The following is a 21425-nucleotide window of genomic DNA, read 5'->3' on the forward strand; positions in this document are numbered from 1 at the left end:
ATATTAAATCTAAATCTAAATGTTAAATCTAAATGCTAAATATAAATCTAAATGTTAAATATTAAATCTAAATGTTCTGGGTGAAACTAAATATTTAGCTAATATGCAAATTCACACTGCCGGTCACCAGAAGTACCAAAATAAAAGCTCGAGATGGTCAGACTGTGTTTATAGAATCAAATAACGAATTAAAACCAACTTATCGGGGGAAATGAACACTTGAACATACATTAGCGTGATAATAACTACCTAAAATAACAAGAAACATGTTTGGAGAAATTTTATTTGACGTGTACTTTGAGTTGTTAGTGTCCCTTCGGAGGGACTAACAACCTAAGCTAAGCTAACAACCGTTAGCTCTTAGCACCGTTAGCAGTGTCTGTAATGACTCATTAACTCTTAAATGGCCCGTGAAAAAAATATTTTTTTCCAGCGGATGTCTTAGTTACAACATGATTGAGCTAGCAAAGCAGTTTTGTGTTGCGATGTGTGGTATTTATTCAGTTTTGGGAAATCACGATGTCTAGAAAGCATCAGTGGCTGCAGCAGCAGCAAAGCTAACATCAGGACGTCATCTGTTAAAAGTCTCCCGTTGTCGGATACGACATGAAACTACTCCAGTTAGCTCAATCATGTTGTAACTAAGACATCCGCTGGAAAAAATATTTTTTTCACGGACCGTTTAGAGTTAATGAGTCATTACAGACACAGCTAACGGGGCTAACAGCCAACGGTTAGCCCCGCTAATCTACGATAACCATGTTTTTAATTTCAGAACGTGATAGTAATGTTTGTTCAATCATTGTGTTTATAGACTTTACAAACACCAGATTAGTCTAAACGGTGATATAGTGACGTGAAAAATGTGAGATATGCATATATATATGTAGCTAAACTCCGTTGGTTTTCTACCCAGAAGTATTTGTAAACAACAAGGTGATTCCCTCCGAAGGGACACTAACAACTCAAAGTACACATCAAATAAAACTTCTCCAAACATGTTTCTTGGTATTTTAGGTAGTTATTATCACGCTAATGTGTGTTCAAGTGTTCATTTCCCCCGATAAGTTGGTTTTAATTCGTTATTTGATTCTATAAACACAGTCTGACCATCTCGAGCTTTTATTTTGGTACTTCCGGTGACCAGCAGTGTGAATTTGCATATTAGCTAAATATTTAGTTTCACCCAGAACATTTAGATTTAACATTTAACATTTAGATTTATATTTATATTTAACATTTAGATTTAACATTTATATTTAGCATTTAGATTTAACATTTAGATTTAGCATTTAGATTTAACATTTATATTTATATTTATATTTAGCATTTAGATTTAACATTTAGATTTATATTTAGATTTAGCATTTAGATTTAACATTTATATTTACATTTAATATTTAGATTTAACATTTAGATTTAGATTTAGCATTTAGATTTAGATTTAATATTGAGATTTAACATTTAACATTTAGGTGCCACATTTAATATTTAGATTTAACTATTTAATATATTTCTAAGTTAACAAATATTGCTGTAAATGTGGTAAAAGGTGACGTTAAAAAATTCACAACATTTTTTTAAACATTGTTTGAAGCTAAATGTGGCAAAATGTTGATGTTATTTTCAGCGTGAGCCACTCTACAAACGGCACCCCATACATACATGTCAATTTTGCCGCATTTAGCACAATATTTGCATTTTGTTGAGAAATATTTACCACAATTTGACCAGATGAGAAGACGTAACCAACCAAGAGTTATGATTAATAAAAGCTAGTTTTAATTTAACTCTATGGAAGAATAAAAAATATACTCTGAACTCCGTTTGGCTCCTCAGAGGGAGTTACATTTGGATTTTTTCACTCGTCTTAATGCGCTCCATGTCCAGAGAATCTTTAAATAAAAATGTTCCTGGAAGAAAAGAAACAAGAAAATGACTTGAACACGGTTTAATAACTGATTATGAAGCGGATGTTGCTTCTGGAAATATTCAATCAGTTGAGCTTCTTGGAATTTAAACGGTCACACGTGAAAGAGACTCATGTGGCGTTTAAAAAATGTCACTCTGACAAACCCCTCAGCCAAAAAGTCTGGGATCACTAATAAATAATAGTGAGGTCATGTGTGTGTGTGTGTGTGTGTGTGTGAGAGAGAAAGACCGTGTGACTTAAATTAGCTGCATTCTGAGGTTATAAATAGCGCCGATTGTCAGCTGACTTTAGATAAACACACGAGATGTGTTCAAGCTCAGGAGAAAAAGTTGTTCTTCTGAGAACTGTGAGAAAAGTTCTGTTTGTCAAAATTAGATTTTTCTGCCATTTAACTAGAATTCAAACAACCAGAGTGGAAAAGAAAAAGTAAGGAAAGCATAAAAAGAATAAGATAAAAGAAAGGAAGAAAAGGAGGAAAGGAAGGGTAAAAAAACGAAGGAAAGAAAAGGACAGAAAAAGGGTGAGCAGAAAGAAAACAGAAAGGAAGGAGGGACGGAAAGAGAGAAACCAAAAGAAGGAAGGAAGAGAGAGAAGGAATGAATGAAGGAAAAGGGGAGGAAGACTGAAAGAAAAAATGAGGCAAAGAATGAAATAAGGAAAAAAGAAAGTAAGAATGAAAGTTAAAAAAGAAAGGAAAAGGATGAGTGAATAAAGTAAAAAAGGGAAGGAAGGATAGAAACAGAAGGGAGGAAGAAAGAGAGTGAAACAGAAAGAACAAATGAGGGAAAGAAGAAGAAGAAGAAAGTAAGGAAGGAAGGAAAGAGAAACAGGAGAAAGAAGGGAAAGAAAGAGAAAAGGATGAATGAAGGAAAAAGCAAATGGAAGAAAATATATAAGAAAAAGCAAAGAAAGAAATAAGGAAAAAGAAAGAAAGGAATAAAGGAATTAAAGAAAAAAGGATGAGTGAATAAAGTAAAAAAGGGAAGGAAGGACAGAAAGAAGAAAGGAAAAAGAAGGAAAGAAAGAAAGAGGGAGAAAGGGTGAATGACTGAGGTAAAAAGGAAGGAAGGACAAAGTAAGAAAGAGAACGAAAGTAAAGATGGAGAGAAAGAGAAATTAGAGAAAGAAAGGAAAGAAAGAGAAAAGGGATGAATGAATGAAGTAAAAGGGAAGGAAGGACAAAGAAAACAGCAAAAAGAAAAGAGGAGAGAAAGAAAGAATAGGAAGGAAGGGAAAAATGAAAGTTAAAAATGAAAGAAAAAAGGAAAGAAAGAGAAGGAGAGATGGAAGGACAGAGAGACAAGGAAGGATAAATAAGGAAACACAGGACAGAGAGAGAAGGAAGGATAAATAAGGAAACAAGGACAGAAGGAAGAAGGAAAGATAAATAAGGACACATAGAAGGATAGAAGGAAGAAGGAAAGATAAATAAGGAAACATAGAAGGACAGAAGGAAAAAGGAAGGATAAATAAGGAAACAAGGACAGAGGGAAGAAGGAAGGATAAATAAGGACACATAGAAGGACAGAAGGAAAAAGGAAGGATAAATAAGGAAACAAGGACAGAGGGAAGAAGGAAGGATAAATAAGGACACAAGGACAGAAGGAAGAAGGAAAGATAAATAAGGACACATAGAAGGATAGAAGGAAGAAGGAAAGATAAATAAGGACACACAGAAGGATAGAAGGAAGAAGGAAAGATAAATAAGGAAACATAGAAGGACAGAAGGAAAAAGGAAGGATAAATAAGGAAACAAGGACAGAGGGAAGAAGGAAGGATAAATAAGGACACATAGAAGGACAGAAGGAAAAAGGAAGGATAAATAAGGAAACAAGGACAGAAGGAAGAAGGAAAGATAAATAAGGAAACAAGGACAGAGGGAAGAAGGAAGGATAAATAAGGAAACAAGGACAGAGGGAAGAAGGAAGGATAAATAAGGAAACATAGAAGGACAGAAGGAAAAAGGAAGGATAAATAAGGAAACAAGGACAGAAGGAAGAAGGAAAGATAAATAAGGAAACAAGGACAGAGGGAAGAAGGAAAGATAAATAAGGAAACAAGGACAAGGACAGAAGGAAGAAGGAAAGATAAATAAGGAAACAAGGACAGAAGGAAGAAGGAAAGATAAATAAGGAAACAAGGACAGAGGGAAGAAGGAAAGATAAATAAGGAAACAAGGACAGAGGGAAGAAGGAAAGATAAATAAGGAAACAAGGACAGAGGGAAGAAGGAAAGATAAATAAGGAAACAAGGACAGAAGGAAGAAGGAAAGATAAATAAGGAAACAAGGACAGAAGGAAGAAGGAAAGATAAATAAGGAAACAAGGACAGAGGATTTAAACACGAAATATTTTAGTCTGACATGAAGGAAACAAACACACTGAGAACAACTTGAGAGCCGTCTCTCTCACAGTACTGCAGTAAAGTAACAGAGTGCAGTAATCAGAGTACTGCAGTAAAGTAACTGAGTGCAGTAATCAGAGTACTGCAGTAAAGTAACTGAGTGCAGTAATCAGAGTACTGCAGTACTCAGTTAAAGCAGCTGTGGTGTCGGGTGTCGGGGTGTCTGCAGACGGGGGAGGACTCTGTGTGACTTCACTGTCACTCTGACCACCGTCAGCTTCACACACTGAGCGGCTGAGGTAAGAACACACACACACACACACACACACACACACACACACAGATGAGGTGTTTTATATAAAGAAAAATATATAGTTTAAATTTCTGACACTTAGTTGTGTAGTTGTTGTGTAGTTGTTGTGTAGTTGTGTGAGGCTGGAGCGGTGAGGCCTGTCAGAGCTCTGACGCAGCTGTCGCTCCGCTAAAAATACACTAGCCTCATATCACACACACACACACACACACACACACACCAGAATGAACCCGCCACATTTTTATATTCTTCTTTTTTAATGTGTGCTCCCACTATACTTCAGTCCACATCTGAGGTATGTGTACTTTATCTGAGTCTGTTCTCTGTACTTGTAATCTATTACATTTCTCTGACAGCTTTAGTTACTTTATAAATGCAGATATTTACACAGAACACAACAAGAGTTCAATCGATTAATCAAGTGATCGACTGACAGGCGATTAATCAAGTCTGATTTTTACTTTATATCATGTTAATGTTAATAACTGTGATTTATTATTGTTATTTATTATTCACTATTTTTACTGTGTGGTGTGAGAACTTTTACTTTGAACAACGTGTGTCGATATCACAAAGAGTTTTATCAGTTTTAAACTGTAACTTGTTTTGCGTCTTGTTTCATGTGGATTTAAGACTAAGGGTTCTATTAAGAACCCTTTTCCATTGAAAATATTTTTTACACTGAGAATCCTTTTCATTAAAATACAAAAAAACTGTTTTTAAGAGAGGATTCTTCAATTATTCTTTGTAAGACTAAGGGTTTCTTTAAGAACTCTTTTCATTCAAAATAATTTTTGTAAGACTAAGGGTTTATTTAAGAACTATTTTCATCCACAATAATCTTTGTAAGACTAAGGGTTTCTTTAAGAACTCTTTTCATTCAAAATAATTTTTGTAAGACTAAGGGTTTATTTAAGAACTATTTTCATCCACAATAATCTTTGTAAGACTAAGGGTTTCTTTAAGAACTCTTTTCATTCAAAATAATCTTTGTAAGACTAAGGGTTTATTTAAGAACTATTTTCATCCACAATAATCTTTGTAAGACTAAGGGTTTCTTTAAGAACTCTTTCCATTCAAAATAATCTTTGTAAGACTAAGAGTTTCTTTAAGAACTCTTTCCCTCTAAAGAACTTTGTTTGAAGAAAGTGTTCTTTAATAGTTCTTCGTAGAACCAGAGATTCTTCTTTTAGTACTTGAACAATGTTATTCTGATCTATACTGACACACTTAAACTGAAAGAAGTATTTTTTTTAAGTATTTTTATTGTGTGATGTTAGAACTTTTACTGCGGTAAAGAACCACTGCTTTATGTCAGAAATAGTTCTTAGGGTTAGTGAAGGACCTGTAGATGATGTCACCTTTAGTTCCTGAACGTTCTCACAGTTTATCTCTGAGTCTGATTCATAGAGCAGTGACACGTTCCTGTGGTTCCATCATCAGGTCCCTGTTTGAACTTTGACTCACTCACAGACCAGCTCTTCTTTTCTTCTTTGGGTTCTAACTACACTTCCTGTGTACCGTCTGTTATTCGGTCCACTGTTTGCGTCCACGTTCCTGTTAGTACTTTGTGTTGATCAGATTTTCAGTCTCGTGATGAATGTGTTTCTTTCCTCCCTGTAAGTTCTCCGTCAGTGTAGTTCTTCATACGTTCTGCTGTGTGAAGAACATCAAGTATAAATCCAGTGTTATTATTCATATTTTCCTGTTGGTCTCATTGTGCTGTAGAACATCTGTTTGGTTTTTAACTTAAAAGGTAAAATTAAACATTCTCATTCCCAAAACGCTCATAGAAATAAGGGTTCTTCCTGAAGGGCTGCAGTTCTACCAAGAACTATTTGCTTCTAAAGAAACTTTGTCTGAACGGAGGGTTCGTTAAAGGTTCTTTTTAAGACTAAGTGTTCCAGGAACCCTTTTTTGGATTAAAGAGTTCCAAAAGCGTTATTTGTGAGACTAAGGGCTCATTAAGATCCATCTTTCTCTAAAGAACACTTCAATTATGTTTTTCTTCTCATCTAAGGAACCCTTTTTGGAAGAAAGGGTTCTCTAATGGTTCTTTGTGGGACCAATGGCTTCATTAAGAATCATTTTCACCCAAAGAAACCTTTTTAAAGAAAGGGTTCCAAAATAATCTTTTATAAGACTTTAAAGAATAGTTAGAATAGAAGAGAACCTTTATTTTAAAAAAGGTTTCATTAAGAACCCTTTTCATCCAGACGATCCTTTTCTGAAGAAAGGGATCCGTAAGGATTTTCCAAAAGGGTTCTCCAGTGGTTATTTGTAAGTCTAAGGGTTTCATTAAGAATTCTTTCACTAAATATGCACTTTTTTTTGAAGAAGGGGTTCTTTAACGGTCATTTGAGAAGCCAAGGTTTTCATCGATGACACTTTTCATCCAAAGAACCCCTTTTTTTAAGAAAAGGGTTCTTCACTGTTCTTTGTAAGACTACGGGCTCCGTTAAGAGCCCTTTTTATCCCACCCCCCAACACATACACACACACACACACACACACAAAAACCCTTTATTGAAGAAAGGGTTTTTCAGTGGTTCTTTGACTAGGGGTTCTATTGAGAGCCCTTTTAATCCAAAGATTTTCTTTTAAGACGCAGCTCTTTAATGGTTCTTTGTAATATTAAAGGTCCCTTTAAGAACCCTTTTCAAATAAAGAACCCTATTCCAAAGAAAATGTTCCAAGACCAAGGGTTTCATTAAGAACCCTTTTCATCCAAAGTATCCCTTATTGAAGAAAGGTTTTCTCAGTGGTTCTTTGTAAGACTAAGGGTTCTGTTAATGGTCACCAGAAAGGGGTTCTCTGTAGACCTTCTCATAGGGGGATGTGGATGGAACTCTTTACAGGTGGTTGTAAGCATCACCCTTTTATAGTTGGGTTCAAGGTAGAACCCTCTGAAACCTTTATTAAAGGTTCCACCAGGAGCCAAGAAGGATTCAAGAACTATCAGATACTCACAGTAACAGATGACATGAAACTATCAACCGCCATGTTTAACTTCTACAAACACGTGTGTCTTTAATTCTGTTCCTATTTTCTATGGAAGGAGGTTGCCATGGCGTCGACCAATGAGAGCGGAGATCATGGTGACCAGACGGTACCTGATGGAGAGGAGGAGGAGAGGAGCGTCCGAGGAGTCCAATCCCATTACCTCCGCTGTCCGTCACCGAGGTAGGAGACCACCTACAAACCAACTGTAGACAGCTAAACATAGAACAGAATATATAAGTGTGTCAGAATGAGACGTTTATATCTCCACAGGGAGCAGGTCCTTGTTTACGGAGATCACCATGTTGCACCGCCATGTTTCTACAGTAGCCCAGAATGGACAAACCAAACACTGACTCTTGGAGAGGGACATTCAGTGTGTTACATTAGCCACTGTAGTGAGCAGCTTCTAAGTAGCCTACCAAACAGCTTTGGAAAAACACAGATTTTAACATGAAACGTCTTCATTCAGTGTTTTCACCAGTTTAAATCAGCTGGACCGTTTGTTTTCATCCAAAAGAATCTTTGTAAGACTAAGGGTTTCTTTAAAAACCCATTTCATCCAAAAGAATCTTTGTAAGACTAAGGGTTTCTTTAAGAACCCTTTTCATTCAAAAGAATCTATGTAAAACTAAGGGTTTCTTTAAGAACCCTTTTCATCCAAAAGAATCTATGTAAGACTAAGGGTTTCTTTAAGAACACTTTTCATTCAAAAGAATCTATGTAAAACTAAGGGTTTCTTTAAGAACTCTTGTCCTCTAAAAGAATCTTTGCAAAACTAAGGGTTTCTTTAAGAACCCTTTTCATCCAAAAGAATCTTTGTAAGACTAAGGGTTTCTTTAAGAACACTTTTCATCCAAAAGAATCTATGTAAGACTAAGGGTTTCTTTAAGAACTCTTTTCATCCAAAATAATCTTTGTAAGACTAAGGGTTTCTTTAAGAACCCATTTCATCCAAAAGAATCTATGTAAGACTAAGGGTTTCTTTAAGAACCCTTTTCATCCAAAAGAATTTATGTAAGACTAAGGGTTTCTTTAAGAACCCTTTTCATCCAAAATAATCTTTGTAAGACTAAGGGTTTCGTTAAGAACCCTTTTCATCCAAAAGAATCTATGTAAGACTAAGGGTTTCTTTAAGAACCCTTTTCATCCAAAAGAATCTATGTAAGACTAAGGGTTTCTTTAAGAACCCTTTTCATCCAAAATAATCTTTGTAAGACTAAGGGTTTCTTTAAGAACCCATTTCATCCAAAAGAATCTATGTAAGACTAAGGGTTTCTTTAAGAACTATTTTCCTCTAAAAAAATCTTTGCATAACTAAGGGTTTCTGTAAGAACTCTTTTCATCCAAAATAATCTATGTAAAACTAAGGGTTTCTGTAAGAACCCTTTTCATCCAAAAGAATCTATGTAGTACTAAGGGTTTCTTTAAGAACTATTTTCCTCTAAAAGAATCTATGTAAGACTAAGGGTTTCTTTAAGAACTCTTTCCTCTAAAATAATCTATATAAGACTAAGGGTTTCTTTAAGAACCCTTAAAGAAAGAGAATGTTTGATTTGTGATGTTTTGGATTATATTGTTATGTACGTATTGCAGTTTCTCGATGGCGTCAGAGTCCAGGTTCTCCATGATCTCCGGCTCTGACGCCGCCAGCATCTTCATGGAGCCAATCCACCTCTCATCAGCCATCGCCGCCAAGAAGATTATTAACGAGGGTGAGACAGGTTTGTTTCAGATGTTTGTTGAGATGTTTGCTGTGTGTGGTGAGTCTGTGTTTCAGAGGTTACATCATCAAACCACACGGAGAAAGAAGCTCTTTGTCCACCTGGGCTGAGACTACTTCCTGGAGGCCAGTTATTTAATAATGTTGTTTAAAATGTAACTTTTGTTTCTTTCAGTCGTGAAGTCTGACAATGTTTGACCAAACAAATTTGGCACAAACGATCAATCAAACTTAAGCATGAACTGATTATAATTTGGTGGTCAAAGGTCAAGGTCACTATAACCTTGCATCTGCCTCATTGTTCTGAACATGATATCTCAAGAACACTTTGAAGAAATTTTGTTTGAATTTGGCACAAACTTTCACTTGGACTCAACAATGAACTGATCAGTTTTTGGTAATCAAATGTCAAGGTCACTGTGACCTTGCATCCTTCTCATTTTCGTGAAAGCAATCAAGAACACCAATGAGTTGTCTAATGAAAGCCTCTGAGATGTTTTTCAAATTTGGCACAAACGTCTATTTTGAGTCACCAATCAACTGATTTGAATTTGATGGTCTAAGGTAAAGGTCACTGCACCTGTCTCATTCTCGTGAACACAATATCTCAAGAAGGCCTTAAGGGATTTTCTTCAAATTTGGCACAAATGTCCACTGAGACTTAAGAAAGAATTGCCCGACTGCTTTTAAGAAAGTATGTGGGTCTCTGTGTGCGCTGTAGTTGCAAAAACGTGGAGGACGGGGTTAAACAGGGGCCTCCAAAGAGTTTAATGCAGGTCGTGGAGTTAGAGGAAAATTGCCAAATAAAATAAAGTCTAAAATTGGCAAAATTAAGATTTAATTTAGGAACAAGATTAGGAATCTGAACAGACACATGATGCCAGTTAGACTGAATTCCAGCGCTGCAGCAGGTTGGTAATGTTCACTGGTATGAAACTAAGAAAATAAGCAAATCCTTCTGTGCAGGATTTTTCAGCGATGAATAAATCAGAGGACTGAACACAGATCAGATCAGATGAGGCCACGCTCTTGTTTTATTCCTCCTCCAGATGCAGCATTAATGACTTCTAAGTCCACATTCAACAGCTCTGATTTGGTCAAGCACTCTTCAATTACAGTGAGTCCACGACTCGTCCTCTCAGCTCATTACCAGACGGAGACGCTCTGGACGGAGGAGCAGGGCTGCGCAGATTGAGGGAATTAGCTCATCTGACACATCTCAGAGCAGCTTCAGTATTCTGACATTACGCTACAGCAGCAGCAGCTTTAATGGACGATGAATGGTTAAAGTGAAGGACGGAGACATATCTATATCTGTGGCAGCAGGGTTCGGCATTAATGAGGCTTCACTGCAGTCAGAGGGACCAAGAGCATGTCTGTGTTTCATACGCCTCAGTCTGTGAACCACCTTCACCACTGAACTTTTTCCAGTGGCTTTTTTAGCCACTAAACGTAGGTGTTTTTGGGGCCCCGTTGGTGTTGTTCCAGCTGCTTTTTAGCCCCCAATTGCGGGTGTTTTTTGGGGATCCATGGCACTTTTTTTCCAGTAGCTTCTTAACTCCATTAACATCAGTTTTTGGTGACCTGTGGAACTTTTTCCAGTGGCTTTTTAGCCACTAAATGGGTGTTTTTGGGGCCCCATTGGTGTTGTTCCAGCAGCTTTTTAGTCCCCAAATGTGGGTGTTTTTGGGGCCCTGTTGGTGTTGTTCCAGCAGCTTTTTAGCCACTAAATGTAGGTGTTTTTTGGGGACCCATGGCACTTTTGTTCCAGTAACTTCTTAGCTCCATTAACATCAGTTTTTGGTGACCTGTGGAACTTTTTCCAGTGGCTTTTTAGCCACTAAATGGGTGTTTTTGGGGCCCCATTGGTGTTGTTCCAGCAGCTTTTTAGTCCCCAAATGTGGGTGTTTTTGGGGCCCTGTTGGTGTTGTTCCAGCAGCTTTTTAGCCACTAAACGTAGGTGTTTTTGGGGCCCCGTTGGTGTTGTTCCAGCTGCTTTTTAGCCCCCAATTGCGGGTGTTTTTTGGGGATCCATGGCACTTTTGTTCCAGTAACTTCTTAGCTCCATTAACATCAGTTTTTGGTGACCTGTGGAACTTTTTCCAGTGGCTTTTTAGCCACTAAATGTAGGTGTTTTTGGGGCCCCGTTGGTGTTGTTCCAGCAGCTTTTTAGCCACTAAACATAGGTGTTTTTGGGGCCCCATTGGTGTTGTTCCAGCAGCTTTTTAGCCCCCAAATGTGGGTGTTTTTGGGGCCCCGTTGGTGTTGTTCCAGCTGCTTTTTAGCCCCCAATTGCGGGTGTTTTTTGGGGATCCATGGCACTTTTTTTCCAGTAGCTTCTTAACTCCATTAACATCAGTTTTTGGTGACCTGTGGAACTTTTTCCAGTGGCTTTTTAGCCACTAAATGGGTGTTTTTGGGGCCCCATTGGTGTTGTTCCAGCAGCTTTTTAGTCCCCAAATGTGGGTGTTTTTGGGGCCCTGTTGGTGTTGTTCCAGCAGCTTTTTAGCCACTAAATGTGGGTGTTTTTTGGGGACCCATGGCACTTTTGTTCCAGTAACTTCTTAGCTCCATTAACATCAGTTTTTGGTGACTTGTGGAACTTTTTCCAGTGGCTTTTTAGCCACTAAACGTAGGTGTTTTTGGGGCCCCGTTGGTGTTGTTCCAGCAGCTTTTTAGCCACTAAATGTGGGTGTTTTTTGGGGACCCATGGCACTTTTTTTCCAGTAGCTTCTTAGCTCCATTAACATCAGTTTTTGGTGACCTGTGGAACTTTTTCCAGTGGCTTTTTAGCCACTAAATGTAGGTGTTTTTGGGGCCCCGTTGGTGTTGTTCCAGCAGCTTTTTAGCCACTAAACATAGGTGTTTTTGGGGCCCCATTGGTGTTGTTCCAGCAGCTTTTTAGCCCCCAAATGTGGGTGTTTTTGGGGCCCCGTTGGTGTTGTTCCAGCTGCTTTTTAGCCCCCAATTGCGGGTGTTTTTTGGGGATCCATGGCACTTTTTTTCCAGTAGCTTCTTAACTCCATTAACATCAGTTTTTGGTGACCTGTGGAACTTTTTCCAGTGGCTTTTTAGCCACTAAATGGGTGTTTTTGGGGCCCCATTGGTGTTGTTCCAGCAGCTTTTTAGTCCCCAAATGTGGGTGTTTTTGGGGCCCCGTTGGTGTTGTTCCAGCAGCTTTTTAGCCACTAAATGTGGGTGTTTTTTGGGGACCCATGGCACTTTTGTTCCAGTAACTTCTTAGCTCCATTAACATCAGTTTTTGGTGACCTGTGGAACTTTTTCCAGTGGCTTTTTAGCCACTAAACGTAGGTGTTTTTGGGGCCCCGTTGGTGTTGTTCCAGCAGCTTTTTAGCCACTAAACATAGGTGTTTTTGGGGCCCCGTTGGTGTTGTTCCAGCAGCTTTTTAGCCACTAAATGTGGGTGTTTTTTGGGGACCCATGGCACTTTTTTTCCAGTAGCTTCTTAGCTCCATTAACATCAGTTTTTGGTGACCTGTGGAACTTTTTCCAGTGGCTTTTTAGCCACTAAACATAGGTGTTTTTGGGGCCCCGTTGGTGTTGTTCCAGCAGCTTTTTAGCCCCCAAATGTGGGTGTTTTTGGGGCCCCGTTGGTGTTGTTCCAGCAGCTTTTTAGCCCCCAAATGTGGGTGTTTTTGGGGCCCCGTTGGTGTTGTTCCAGCAGCTTTTTAGCCCCCAAATGTGGGTGTTTTTTGGGGCCCCGTTGGTGTTGTTCCAGCAGCTTTTTAGCCCCCAAATGCGGGTGTTTTTGGGGACCCATGGCACTTTTTTCCAGTAGCTTCTTAGCTCCATTAACATCAGTTTTTGGTGACCTGTGGAACTTTATCCAGTGGCTTTTTAGCCACTAAATGCGGGTGTTTTTGGGGCCCCGTGGCACTTTTTAAACATAGGTGTTTTTCGTTGTTCTGTCACTGTTTATCTGTGGCTTTTTAGCCCCTAAATGTGGAGTTTTTTGAGATCTGTGGTTCTTTTTCCGCCAGACCCATGGCACCTTTTCCAGTGACTTTTGAGCCCTATTAACGCAAGGGTTTTTTGGTGACCTGTGGCACTTTTACCTGTGACTTTTTAGCCATCAAACACATCAAATGTAGGAAAAACACACATGGTTCCCCCAAAACACCCATGTTTGGTAGCAAAAAGCTGCAAGAAAGAGAATGACAGATCCCTAAAAAACTGAAAGATGAAAAGCCCCAAAAAACACCCATGTTTGTTGTTGGAGAAAGGGCCACAGATTGACAAAAATCTCCCACATTCAGGGGCTAAAAAGCCACTGGAAAAACACCCATGGATTCCCCATAACAACAATGTTTGGTGACTAAAATGCCACTGGAAAAACTGCCATGGATTGCCAAAAAACACTCATGTTTGGTGGCTAAAAAGTTGTTGGAAAAAGGGCCACAGATCGACAAAGAACACCCACGTCCAGGGGCTAAAAGCCCATTAAAAAACACACATGGGTCCCCCAACACACCCACATTTGCTAGATAAAAAGGTGTAAGAAAAAGTATGACAGATCCCCAAAAACATCTAAATTTAAGGACTGAAAAGCTGCTGAAAAACCACCCATGTTTGGTGGCTAAAATGCTGCTGAAACATGCCTCAGAGTTGATGACATTCATGTCTTTCCCCCTCAGAGCTGCCGCCTCGCAGCGCGCGGGCCGAATCCATCCCAGAGTCCATGCTGGAATCTGCCGAGCAGCTGATGGTGGAAGACCTCTACAACCGTGTCAGAGACATGATCGATGACCGCAGCCCCTACAACACCCCCTGTGTGCTGGACATCCAGAGGGCCATGGTGCAGGACCGCCTGGAGGCTCCCGTCAACCCTGTGGACGAGGTGTGGCCTAACATCTTCATCGCCGAGAAGTGAGTCGAGCTGACTTCAGAAGTTCAGAATATCCACTTATCAGTAGGAAATGCATCTATGTTAGAGAGCAACATGATCTCAAAAGTTTCCTGGTTAAGTTTGTAAGTGTCTAATTTCATGTATAATAAGACTTGTTTGCTCCACAACTGTTTTCTTGTTTCAGATCTGTAGCGGTCAACAAGGCTCGTCTGAAGCGAATGGGCATCACCCACATCCTCAACACAGCCCACGGCACAGGGGTCTACACGGGCGAGTCCTTCTACACCGGCATGAACATCAAGTACATGGGCATCGAGGTGGATGACTTCCCTGATGCCGACATCTCGGAGCACTTTCGGCCCACCGCCGAGTTCTTGGACGAGGCGCTTCTGACACACAAGGGTGAGTGTTAGTTGTGTCTCCATTAGCTTTCTCTGTAAAGCAGATTATTGTCGTATGAAAATAGATACGTCTGTTTCAAATGTTCTAAAAATCATACCACACATACCTCCATGATCCTTTATGTTGGCATAGATACAGCCAATAGATGGCACTAGAGGGCTGAGTCAAAAGATTCACATAACAACAAATGAGGCCACGTTAGAGGAGGTCGTAATAATGTACCTTTAAGTGAACATTGTCTGCCTCTGTCTGTTGAACAGCAAGTACCTTTTCAAGCACTCATTTTTGGACCATCGGTTGCACGAGAATTATGCAAAATCGTAAATAAGCTCCCTCGTTTAAAACATTTCTCTAATATATTTCATAAAATGATTTATCATTCTGTTCAAGGACGTCTTGAACTTGTACGAACCCTGGACACAACAGTTGTCCTTCATCATCGCTGGTTCTTCAGAGAGGGTTTGGTGTGTCTGGGCCTTCAGTGTCTGAAGTGTCTCTTTACCTTTCGCTTATCCTGGTGTGTTATGTGTCGAAGTCTTGATCATGAGACAAGAGTTGCTACAGGAAGACAATGCTGAAAACATGAGTGAGTTGTGCTGGGAACAGTTTGTTGTGTTGGAGTGCAGAAGTCTTGTTTTAGGGTCATCTTAGGCTGCTGTCACACCTGCGCTGTTTGGTTCGGTTCAGTCGAACTCTAGTTGTTGCCCCCTCAGTGTGGTTCGTTTGGGCAGGTGTGAACACAGCAAAACAACCGGACTGAGACCTTCTTGAAGAGGTGGTCTCGGTCCGGTTACAAACGAACTCTGGTGCGGTTCGTTTGTGGTGAGAACGTGTTTCGACCTGGATCTGAACCAACCGCAGGCAATATAGTCCACGATGAGCAGCGCTAAAATCAACCTGCGTAGTTGTCCCTCAAGTGTCACATTTATCTTGCAAGTGTACTCTTCTTCAACGTTTGCTTTACTTCCTGGATTTTTCCCGCCAATCAAGAGCAGCTTTCTCACACAAGGCATTTGATCTGGTCCTCTTGTAAATGCTGCCGTGAGAACACGAACCAACTCTAGGCAATTATACAACTTTGGAACAACATGAGTCCCTGATTCAGACCAAAGGAGACGACTCTAGGGCTGACAGCAGCCTCAGGTGACAGACGCTAACCAACAGCTGGTTCGGTGTGTCAGGGCCCTTATAAAAACTATCTGAGCCTGTCTGTGGCAGAAACATGGGAAAGATATTTATCTTCATTGCTGCCTCATATCCGCAACATTTACGTCATCATCTCTGATGTTGTGTAACTATCTCTCTCAGTCTCGAGAATCCAGTCACAGGAATAAAAATTCCTTGGTTCACTGTGTTGTTTCAGCCCTGCAGCTCACATGGGGTTTTTCAGTTATTGATTTATTTTATCGTTACTTAACATGAACAATAAACAATGCATCCATTTCAGCGGACACAGCCGAGGGCACATTTTTTATCTGTATATGTGGGAATGGAAGTCGACAGTGAAGCAGTAAAAAAAAAACAATCCCAAACAGAAAACCCGTAACATCTCCACGCTTACACAACATCAGATTTTCTGAGAAGATATTTTGTGGCGCACACAGAGAACATTTGTGTTCCTGGAAGAGGATCATGTAACAGTCGTTCTGTTGACTGTGTCTCATTCATCCCAACTGCAGCTGATTCACAACATGTTGCCCGGAGACGTCGTTTCCTTGTGTAATAAAGTCCTTTGAATGCTGTCAGCTGCGGAGCCACATGTCCAAACTATTTTTTACTGTTTCTAACACAGAACATGGTCATATTTCAAATCATTCCTACGTTTATCTTTTTTTTGTAAACATATGATTATTGATTTTTAAACTTTTAAAAATGTTGCACAAACATATCCCAGATATCAATAAACTCAAAAGCCCTATGTCTCACTGTATCGGTGGGTTTTTCAAGAGCCAAATTCGCTGTTTAATCCTTCAACCAACGGCCAAGAGAGGGGCAACACACATTCTTCCAGCACAGAGCAACTGAACGCCTCACCTGCAGTAAACAAAATTCAACCAACGTTTTCTGTTGCCTGGGCAGAATAAGCAAATACTCAAACGTATTCGGGATGAGGTCATCCGAAATACACACTGCAGCACTGACACACTCCCATAGGCAGTGATACAAGCTCCCCTGATGTGTGCTGCATTTGAAGTATCGGTCAGGAATATTCGGATCATATTTGTTCAGTTTAACCTGTCTGATGTATGTTCTCATTAACCAATTAAATTGTAGTAATCTCAGCCGAGTATCGATGGTTTGAGTTTGAGCCTTTGCGCATATTTAATCCCATTCACGCTCTCAGCCCTCTTGTAAGTCTTGAATCCGTTCCATCCTCTTACTTTCAGTGTTGTCCTTGTGGTTATCAACCAACAGATGGTATAAATTAGACGTATCATACCACTGCGAAAGGTGCTGTTGGGCCAACTGGCGACATATCGTATCAAGTAGGGTTGGGTCGGTATGAGAAAAAAAAAAAAAAACAGTCAGGTTTTTGTGAAAAATGGTAATATCGGATTTTCGCCACTTGGGGGCGCAATTGACTCATTTAAAATAAAAAACGACCTTAGGACAACAGAGTGACAGTAACACGTTGTTTCTTTTATTCCTTACAAATAAATTTTGCAGCTTACTCAATCAGTGCAAACAAGGGTTGCCTCCTTCGTCTGGCTCAAAGCCAAAGTGTTGCCATATTGTCGCATTCTTTGATTTCTTCGAGACTAAATTGTCCGCCATTATCGACTCCCGAGGCTGCAGTAGAGGCCTCGGCGCATGCGCACTCGCACCCCCTAGCTCAGTCCCCGCCCCACCCCCCTCTCTCTCTCCTGCTCGCTGTGCACTTGGTGAAGAGGCAGACACAGGTGCTCACAGACTCGGGTGTCCGCGAGGAATGTCCGCAGTCATTCGGGCTTCCATAGTCAAGCGTACTTCCGCGTTGTAGTTTCCTGTAAAAATGTCCGCGATGTGAAAAATACATGCCGAACAGTCTTTTGAGTGATACTGGTGCGTGCAGGGGAGTCCGCGCGGTCATGCTTTGCGCGCACAGGGCTTGCGGACGTCTGCTTTTACCGGGTGGACCTCCGCGGCGTCCGCTCCGCGTACGTTCCGCCCAAGTATGCAGTCCGGTTGGTCTCAAAAAAAAAACAAAAACACCCGGTCCAAGACGGAGTACCGAACCGAATTGGTATTACCGAGAACCGACCCAACCCTAATCATACCACTGCGATAGGTGCTGTTCAGCCGACTGGTGGCAAAGCGATAAAGCGGCAGTATTTGAGGACTTCAGGGTGAGAACAGGCTGCAAAGTTCACATGGATCCAAACACCAGTGTCCTGTGGGAAGTGCAGTGTTTTTGTATCCACTGCCCCAACCTGCCTCCTTACCAGACTGCTTCTTTGTTCACTCCTGTAGCGCATTGGTCACATGATCGCAGCCTTTCAAAATACTGGGTTATGCACAAATTACTGGCTCCTGATTACGTGGGATTTGTCCAAATTTGGTTGCATTATTCTTTTGTATGATATGCATTTAATTCTTCAGAAATCTAATCTATGATAAATATCTGTTTGTGTTTATGTGAAAATGAAATATAAATATTGTTCATGCTTTAAACCCTGTTTTGTTTTCTTGCAGGAAAGGTTCTTGTGGTGTCCATGATGGGCGTCAGCCGCTCTGCCGTCGTGGTGGCGTCCTACTTGATGATCTTCCAGCACATGACCATCATGGAGGCCCTGACTTCCATGAGGAAAAAGCGCGCCATCAACCCTAACGAAGGCTTCCTGAAGCAGCTGCGAAATCTCAATGAGACCCTGATGGAGGAGCGCGACGATGACGATGACACGCTCAGCCAGTGCTCTGTGATCGATGCACGTACACGCGCTCGCATCTTTGGCGAGGGCGGGGACGATGACGATGAGGATACTGATAAAGAGGAGGAGCAGAGTATGATTGAGGTGAAAGCGAACTCCATCATGATGGAGGAGGAGGAGGATGGAGAGAGCGTGATGAGCAGTATAGCCTCCTCTGCAGCTGCCGTGGCGCTCAAGAACGGACTGATCGGAGCGCAGAATGGCCCGAACAGCCAGGGAACTCAGAAAGAGATTGTTCTACCTGAGCAGGAGGGTGGAGAAGACGGCGACGATGAGGATGGCCTTGACAGCATGATCCGCGAGTGGCAGCGGAGAAATGAGAAGTACCAGAGTGACGACTGGTGGGAGGCGCAGCTGGACAGCGACGGTGAGGATGGGGAATCTCTAGCTGGCGGCCGTCCAAAGAAGACAAAAGAAGGTGTAGACGCCGATGTGGAGAGCATCACCAGTGAGGATGTACGAGCTGTGAAAGAGCGGGTGAAGCGTCGCATGAGACGTCCACCCTCGGACGCGATGTCCACCTCCAGCTGCACAAGTTACTCTGATCTTTGGAAACAGCGGCTGAGGGAAATCGAGGAACAAGCCGCAGCTCGCTACCGCAAGAAGGAGGACGACGAAGGCAGCGAGAGCACCGCGACCGAAGGCAGAGAAGGAGAGAAGAAGAAGATTGATGAGGAGGTGGAGAGTATTCTCTCTGACACCAGCTCCATGTACCAGTTCTGCCAGAAGAACAAGGAGAAGATGTCACCTTTGGAGCGTTGGCGCATCAAGAGGATCCAGTTCGGCTGGAACAAGAAAGATCGAGAGGATGGCGAGAAAAGTTCTATAGGAGATGGAGAGAAAGGCGACGGTGAGGGAGAAGCAAAGACGCCATCCTTCCAAGATGTCAACCTGACGGCGTACCAGGCATGGAAGCTGAGGCAGCAGAAGCGCCTCGGGGAGGAAAACACGGACGAGATTTTGGAGATGAGTCGGGGCGAAGACTCTGCAACGGTCAAACGGCGGCAAAGACGTGAGGAGCTCCTGGAGCGTTCGAGGAAGACGTTAGAGGAGAGTCAGTCCATGTGCGGCTGGGAGAATGAGAGCTGCGTCAGCGGGGGTACGATACCCCTCTCCGCCTTCTGGGCTGGAGCCGGAGTCACGGGCCCGCCGAGCGTCGCTAATGATGACAACATGTCCATGATCAGCGGCAGGTCATCTGTCATATCCTCCGTTTCACAGCCTCGCGGTACAAGATCAGCACAACCCGTTAATCCCATGACACCAGTTCCTCCGATCCTCCCAGTTCCTACTGTCCAAGGCCCTGGAGGTGAACCGATGGTCAATCTGGCGAGCATCCAAAACTGGATCGCTAACGTCGTCACTGAAACGATCAAACAGAAGCAAAGCGAGATGAGCCTGCCTCCTCCATCACGTGCTGGATCGGAGCTTAGCTTCGGGGGTGCACCAAGCATGGTTTCAGGACGGGGCGCAGACGATGACAGAGCATCCTTGTTGAGCGGTGCTTCCTATTCCAGCGCGCTGTCACAGGGTCGAGGCAGGGCAGCGTCAGTCCTGTCAGGCGGCGGGTCGAGCAGCATCTCTGGTCTGACTGGAAGAGGCTCCGCCCTCGACTCCACCCTCGGTTCAACCCTGGGCTCCAAGAAAAACAAGATCACCACCACCAGCGTCCCTCTTTTCAGCCTCTTCCAAGACCAGGTGGACATGGGCAAACTGAACGCCATGGACAAGGAGATCAAGTCCGAGATGAGGGAGAAGATGGCCACCTACGAGAAGAAGAAGATAGTGGAGGACAACAAGCGCAGCACCCTCTACAAGAAGAAGAAACCTAAGGAGGATGAAGAGGAGGAGGAGGAGAGGAAGAAGAAAGAGGAGGAGTTTCTCGAGGAAGCGAAGAAAAAGGAGAAACCGGCGAGGACGTTCGGCCTCTCTGGGTGCCTGAATCTCAACCCTGCGCTGGAGAAAGACAAGAACACCAGCATCGACGACTGGCTGGAAAGCGTCCGGCCTCCTCAGAGGAAACCGGCGTCTGAAGCAGAAGCATCAGAGGATCCGTACGATGATCTGGATGCATCCGCTTCCGAATTCGACTTCTCCGGCCGCAGCGGAGAAGACGAGGAAACTTATGGCGTTGCCTCCAGGTACAGATCAAGGTTACACGAAGATCTTTCGAGTGAAGACACAGATTATTCCTACAACGGGCTCATGCAGTCCCACAGCCGCGCCAGGCGTTCGTACGGCGCTTATGACGACAGAGACGAGGGCACAGAGAGCTACCACGACAACTCCACAAAAAGGAAGTTCACCCATCATTCAAGATTTGAAAGCAGTGAGACAGAAGGAAGAAGGAGTAGGAGGGAGGAAGCCAGCGTTGACGAGGAGGAGGATGACATCGCTGCCTTTATCGCCCAAACGAGGCAAAGAGTCAGAGCTCGGGCCGCCGCTGCCACCGAGGCCGAAAATGACGAGGTGCTCGCGGCCTGGAGGGCGCAGCAGGAAGCGAAAGCACAGAGCAGAAGTGAATCTTAGAGAAACAGAAGATGATTTTGTTTCTCAAGAAAGTTAAAAAATGTAATATTAAGCAGAAACAAGTGCACTGTTGCTCAAGAAACACTGTGATCACTGTAAAAGTAGGTCTCACTTATTTTGGATGTTTGAGTTTGGAATAAAAACCTGTTAATGTCAGTATCAGTGAGAAAAATTAGCACTTTTGCCTTCAAGTCATGCATCAAAACCTTATAAGGATGAATATTTAGAGTGTAATGAAACTAGTTTATTCCAGAATTCAAGTTTCTGTTGCACCGCAGTGAATGTAAAACTGATTGTAAAACACTTCCAGTGCATAGTTTCATAAAAGATGACTCCTACAGAACGAAACAAATCCCATTTTTACTGTTACATTATTTTATTATTGCAATAAATGTTCTGAGAAATGA

At 41.9% G+C, this 21425-nt stretch overlaps 1 protein-coding gene across 2 annotated transcripts; it reads left to right on the forward strand.

The window, feature by feature from the left end:
• Positions 1-4441: 4441 nt before the first annotated feature.
• Positions 4442-21425, forward strand: styxl2 (serine/threonine/tyrosine interacting like 2). Of its 2 annotated transcripts, none has more exons than XM_033616103.2 (6): positions 4442-4575; positions 7648-7772; positions 9186-9313; positions 13968-14199; positions 14364-14581; positions 18254-21425. In XM_033616103.2, the coding sequence occupies exons 2-6, from the start codon at positions 7657-7659 to the stop codon at positions 21016-21018; spliced, it is 3459 nt and encodes a 1152-aa protein (XP_033471994.2). In that variant the 5' UTR covers positions 4442-4575; positions 7648-7656; the 3' UTR covers positions 21019-21425. The 2 variants fall into 2 exon arrangements, with proteins under 2 accessions (XP_033471994.2, XP_033471995.2); XM_033616104.2 differs by having other exon boundaries at positions 9186-9304.

This window comes from Epinephelus lanceolatus, chromosome 24, assembly GCF_041903045.1.
Source record: "Epinephelus lanceolatus isolate andai-2023 chromosome 24, ASM4190304v1, whole genome shotgun sequence".
Taxonomy (NCBI): domain Eukaryota; kingdom Metazoa; phylum Chordata; class Actinopteri; order Perciformes; family Serranidae; genus Epinephelus; species Epinephelus lanceolatus.

Bases quoted from the DNA above. Each gene is read 5' to 3' on its own strand.
- styxl2 (XM_033616103.2), top strand. From the start codon at position 7,657: ATGGCGTCGACCAATGAGAGCGGAGATCATGGTGACCAGACGGTACCT. The intron at 14,200-14,363 runs GTGAGTCGAGCT...TTCTTGTTTCAG, and splicing joins AACATCTTCATCGCCGAGAA to ATCTGTAGCGGTCAACAAGG. The intron at 14,582-18,253 runs GTGAGTGTTAGT...GTTTTCTTGCAG, and splicing joins GGCGCTTCTGACACACAAGG to GAAAGGTTCTTGTGGTGTCC.